Here is a 6000-nt window from a genome sequence, read left to right on the forward strand (position 1 = left end):
CTCACTCTGCAGGAACTGGCTGTGTACCCCAGACTGTTCTGTCTTCACTCACTTCCTGAGGAGAACTAACTCACAGACTGACTCTGCCTAGCTCCACCCTCCGTATTTATATCCCTATCTGGGCACCCTCTTGTGGTCTGAGGTAGGGTGGAGGTGTGTGTATGCTCTGAGGGCCTCTTGTGGAGAAATCCTGAAATGCACCCCTCCAGGATCTGTGGCTCCATGCACAGCAGGGTGTCACAGACACATAGGACATAAACATCTTTTGACACAGCATTGCAAAATTGTGTATTTTTCAAAGCTGGTCATCTTGTGTAGAGAAAAGGAGGAGCAGATTTGTAACAAAGTTATTAGACATTAACCTATAAACCGCTTAATAGGGATATTACTGGAGCCCAAAACCAAAATCAAGTGATGTAGATACAGTATATGACTGTAAAAGAGGACTATGTCCTACGTTTGTCTGAAGGTTTCCTTGACCTCTGCATTCTACTCCTTATCTATTTCTGATTTTAGATGGCTAAGGAAATTCTTGGTAAAGAAGTAAGATAACAACAAGTAAAAAAAGAAAAAAATAACAACTGAAAATAACAAATAGTGTGTTCTGCCAACTTCTGAACAAGTGCTGCCCAAAACGCATGCAGTCTAGCTGAATTATATTGTATTGTTGTTTAAAAGGCGATAATCAGTGTTAGACCGGGGAGTCTTGGAGCCCAGCAGAGAAAAGGATCTCGAGGGCCACCCTCTATACAGAACATGTCTTCTGCTTATAATTTGCATTATATAATCTTTGCTTCATTAAGATCCAATAAATTATTTTTCATGATCCCAAAAGTAAAAGATCCTCATGGCAAATCATTGGCTCAAAAAGTGCTCATCTTCTGATGGAGATTTGGGGTTGTGTTTTTCTTAGGGGACCCAAGATATACAGTGAAGGAAATAATTATTTGATCCCTTGCTGTTTCTGTAAGTTTGCCCGCTGACAAAGACATGAAGAGTCTATAATTTTAAGGGTAGGTTAATTTTAACATTGAGAGGAGAGATAGAATATCCAAAAAAATCAAGAAAATCACATTGTATAAATTAGATACATTTTTTTGCATTTTGTAGTGAGAAACACCGTATTTTTCAGACTATAAGACGCACCTAAGTTTTAGAGGAGGAAAATATGGAAAAAAAATTTAAGCAAAAAGTGTGGTCATGATGCCCTGTTATGGGGGAGGGGGTCTGCTGCTGACACTGGTATTGGGGTAATGTCCCCCAATTCTGTTAATATCCTCCATCCTGGTATATATGGCCCCTCCTTCCTGGTATACGTGGCCCCCATTCCATCCTGGTATACCTGGCCCTCACCCCCATCCTGGTATGCATGGTCCCCTTACATCCAATCCTGGCATGCATTGTCCCCTCATCCCCCAATCCTGGTATGCATGGTCCCCTCACCCACCAATCCTGGTATGTATGGTACCCCTCATCCCCCAATCCTGGTATGCATGGTCCTCTCTTATACTTACCTTCCTTCCCTGTGCTCCAGTGCTGCTGTGTCCTCTTCTACCCCTTGATCCCCCATCCTGGTATGCATGGCACCCCTTGGTCCCCCATCCTGGTATGCATGGCACCCCTTGATCCCCCTTCCTGGTATACATGGCACCCCTTGATCCACCTTCCTGGTATGCATAGCACCCCCTGATCCCCACTCTACTATTCATGGCACCCCTTGATCCCCCATCCTGGTATGCATGCCACCCACTGATCCCCATCCTAGTATTCATGGCACCCCTTGATTCCCTATCCTGGTGTACATGACACCCATTTATCCCCCATCCTGGTATGCATGGCACCCCTTTATAGCCCATCTTGGTATTCATGACACCCCTTTATACCCCATCTTGGTATTCATGACACCCCTTTATCCCCCATCCTGGTATGCATGGCACCCCTTGATCCCCCATCCTGGTATGCATGGCACCCCTTGATCCCCCATCCTGGTATGCATGGCACCCCCTGATCCCCATCCTAGTATTCATGGCACCCCTTGATTCCCCATCCTGGTATGCATGGCACCCCTTTATCCCCCATCCTGGTAGGCATGGCACCCCTTTATACCCCATCTTGGTATTCATGACACCCCTTTATAGCCCATCTTGGTATTCATGGCACCCCTTTATCCCCCATCCTGGTATACATGGCACCCCTTGATCCCCCATCCTGGTATGCATGGCACCCCTTAATCCCCCATCCTGGTAAGTATGGCACCCCTTGATCTCCCATCCTGGTATGCATGGCACCCCTTGAGCCCCCATCCTGGTATGCATGGCACCCCTTGAGCCCCCATCCTGGTATGCATGGCACCCCTTGAGCCCCCATCCTGGTATGCATGGCACCCTCTGAGCCCCCATCCTGGTATGCATGGCACCCCTTGAGCCCCAATCCTGGTAAGCATGGCACCCCTTGAGCCCCGATCCTGGTATGCATGGCACCCCTTGAGCCCCCATCCTGGTATGCATGGCACCCTCTGAGCCCCCATACTGGTATGTATGGCACCCCTTGAGCCCCCATCCTGGTATGCATGACACCCCTTGAGCCCCGATCCTGGTATGCATGGCACCCTCTGAACCCCCATCCTGGTATGCATGGCACCCCTTGAGCCCCCATCCTGGTATGCATGGCACCCCTTGAGCCCCCATCCTGGTATGAATAGCACCCTCTGAGCCCCCATCCTGGTATGCATGGCACCCCTTGAATCCCCATCCTGGAATGCATGGCACCCCTTGAACCCCTATCCCGGTATGCATGGCACCCCTTGAGCCCCGATCCTGGTATGCATGGCACCTTTTGAAGCCCCATTCTGGTATGCATGGCACCCCTTGTGTTGTGATCTGCAACATGTACTAAGGAAAGAAAGGGGAAAGCTGTCCCTACAGTAAGACTAAGCTGAATCCCTACGATGTAGCGGGCTGCCTGTTCCTTGCGAATGGACCCGCCTAAGTCCTCGGCTAGTCTGAACGAAGACCTATAGAATAAAGAAAGGAGTCCCTAAAAGAACTAAGGACTGGAACAAAAATGGGACACCTCCTGAACAGAGAAAGTTGTTGCAGAACACAAAAAGACAAACTGACAAAAAGGTACTAGAGGTCCCAGAAGGACCAAGCGAACTGACAGAGAAAGGCACCGAAGCACCTGGCTAGCAAAACAGTCAAACAACACTGAAGTCCAGCACAGCCAAAAGGGCAGAGCTGGAATATAAAGGCAGATGGTCACTTGACCGCAAAACACAAGATGGAAAAAACAAACAGGAGGGTTCTAACACCTTGAGCCCCCATCCTGGTATGCATGGCACCCCTTGAGCCCCCATCCTGGTATGCATGGCACCCCTTTAGCCCCCATCCTGGTATGCATGGCACCCCTTGAGCGGCAGCAGGAGCCGCGCTGCGGTACAGTGTGTCGGCTATTAAGGAAAATGAATATTCATTGCTCTCCACGTCCATGGGCATGGGGAGCAGGGAATATTCATTTTCTTTAGTAGCGGGCACAGCGTAGGCTGCATCAGGCGGCTGCTGCCTCCTGTGTCACGCTTATCCCCCGCTGCCGCTCCCCCACACCCTCCACCATGCACAGCCATGTATATAGTATTCGGACTATTAGACGCACCCCCCACTTTCCTCCAAAATTTTGGAGGAAAAAGTGCGTCTTATAGTCCGAAAAATACGGTAAGTATTTGATCCCTCTGGCAAACAAGACTTAATACTTGGTGGCAAAACCCTTGATGGCAAGCACAGCAGTCACATGTTTTTTGTAGTTGATGATGAGGGTTGCGCACATGTCAGGAGGAATTTTGGTCCACTCCTCTTTGCAGATCATCTCTAAATCATTCAGAATTTGAGGCTGTCACTTGGCAACTCGGAGCTTCAACTCCCTCCATAAGTTTTCTATGGGATTAAGATCTGGAGACTGGCTAGGCCACTCCATGACCTTACTGTGCTTCTTTTTGAGCCACTCCTTTGTTGCCTTGGCTGTGCTTTTTGGGTCATTGCCTTCCTGGATGACCCAGCCACGACCCATTTTTAATGTCCTGGTGGAGGGAAGGAGGTTGTCACTCAGGATTTTACGGTACATGGCTCCATCCATTCTCCCATTGATGCGGTGAAGTAGTCCTATGCCCTTAGCAGAGAAACACCCCAAAACATAATGTTTCCACCTCCATGCTTGACAGTGGGGACGGTGTTCTTTGGGTCATAGTCAGCATTTCTCTTCCTCCAAACACAGCGAGTTGAGTTAATGCCAAAGAGCTCAAGTTTTGTCTCATCTGACCACAGCACCTTCTCCCAATAATTCACAGAATCATTCTTGTGTTCATTGGCAAACTTCAGACGCACCCGCACATGTGCCTTCTTGAGCAGGGGAACCTTGCGGGCACTGCAGGATTTTAAACCTTTAAGGCATAATGTGTTACCAATGGTTTTCTTGGTGACTGTGGTCCCAGCTGCCTTGAGATCATTAACAAGTTCCCCACGTGTAGTTTTAGGCTGATCTCTCACCTTCCTCATGATCAAGGATACCCCACGAGGTGAGATTTTGCATGGTGCCCCAGATCGATGTTGATTGACAGTCATTTTGTATTTCTTCCATTTTCTTACTATTGCACCAACAGTTGTCTCCTTCTCACCCAGCGTCTTACTTTTGGTTTTATAGCCCATTCCAGCTTTGTGCAGGTCTATGATCTTGTCCCTGACATCCTTAGAAAGCTCTTTGGTCTTGCCCATATTGTAGAGGTTAGAGTCTGACTGATTGAGTCTGTGGACAGGAGTCTATTATACTGGTGACTATGTAAGACAGCTGTCTTTAATGCAGGTAACAAGTTGATTAGGAGCGTCTAACTGGTCTGTAGGGGCCAGAACTCACAATGGTTTGTAGGGGATTAAATACTTATTTCTCACTGCAAAATGCAAGTTAATTTATCTAATTTATACAATGTGATTTTCTTGATTTTTTTTTTGGATATTCTATCTCTCAATGTTAGAATTAGGTAGGCTAATTCAGGAGAACAGCGGCATTTATGATAAGTGACAGGTCCTCGTTATATTTCAACCAGAATTTATCCATGGGGGTCATACTGTATATTAACCTATGGCTTTTTCTTATCAAAAACAGCTGGTCAAGCAGCTCCATCTCTATTGCCTCAACACCTTCCTCCAGTCCCGAGCGCTGAGTGTGGAATTCCCAGAGATGATGACAGAAGTGATATCTGCACAACTACCCAAGATCCTGGCCGGGATGGTAAAGCCACTGGTCTTTCACAAGAAGTGATCGTTTTCCCACCACTGATTTATTTATTTTACAATTGCAAAAGTTATTTGTGGTGACTCCGGTCACATCATGATTTGTTACAGTCTTTAAAGCACTAAAGATGGGCAGAAGAGCGAGCAAAGAAGCCTCTCTGACCAAGGATTCTACTCGGACTGGTTTTGTTATTTTCCCACCGGCTACACATTCAGTCATCACCCACCGATATCTTTATATGTCGCCTTATAAGTACAATGTTCTCTGCTTAAACTGTATGTAAAGTGAACCCGACGCATTAAAAAGATACAACATACAGATATTGTTACAGCTTTTTATGTCAGATTAGTTTGGGTCCTCTTGGAGTTTGGACTCTCTTGGACTTAAGGGCCACAGGCTTCTTACCAATCCCTACAGTTATAATACATGGAAGCCAAGCTGAATTGCAATTCATTTAAAGGGAATCTGTCAGCAGGTTTTTTCTACCTCATCTGAGAACAGCATGATGTAGGCAAAGAGACCCTGAATCCAGCGATGGATCACTTAGTTTACTCGGTGCAGCAGTTGTTACAGAATCAGAGTTTTTAGATTTAGCATGAAGCAGAGCTGAGGAAGCTAACCCCGCCCCTCACCAGGCTCTGCATTTACATTGCCTATTGACAGTTAGCTGCTTATCACAGGAGGGGGAGTGGTTGGACGAGTGCCCGCTCACCAGGTAGT

The 6000-nt window shown here is 47.1% G+C and overlaps 1 protein-coding gene across 1 annotated transcript in view; it reads left to right on the forward strand.

Moving 5' to 3' along the window:
* Positions 1-5596, forward strand: part of PGR (progesterone receptor) — a 194084-nt gene extending 188488 nt beyond the window's left edge. Inside the window, exon 8 of the mRNA XM_073662139.1 lies at positions 5152-5596. Within this exon, the coding sequence (XP_073518240.1) occupies positions 5152-5307 (156 nt within the window). The 3' untranslated portion in view covers positions 5308-5596. The remainder of the gene's footprint in view (positions 1-5151) is intronic.
* The last annotated feature ends 404 nt before the right edge of the window (positions 5597-6000 follow it).

This window comes from Phyllobates terribilis, unplaced genomic scaffold (genome assembly GCF_046119375.1).
Source record: "Phyllobates terribilis strain yellow unplaced genomic scaffold, ASM4611937v1 Scaffold_2__4_contigs__length_985480577, whole genome shotgun sequence".
In the NCBI taxonomy this organism is placed as follows: Eukaryota; Metazoa; Chordata; class Amphibia; order Anura; family Dendrobatidae; genus Phyllobates; species Phyllobates terribilis.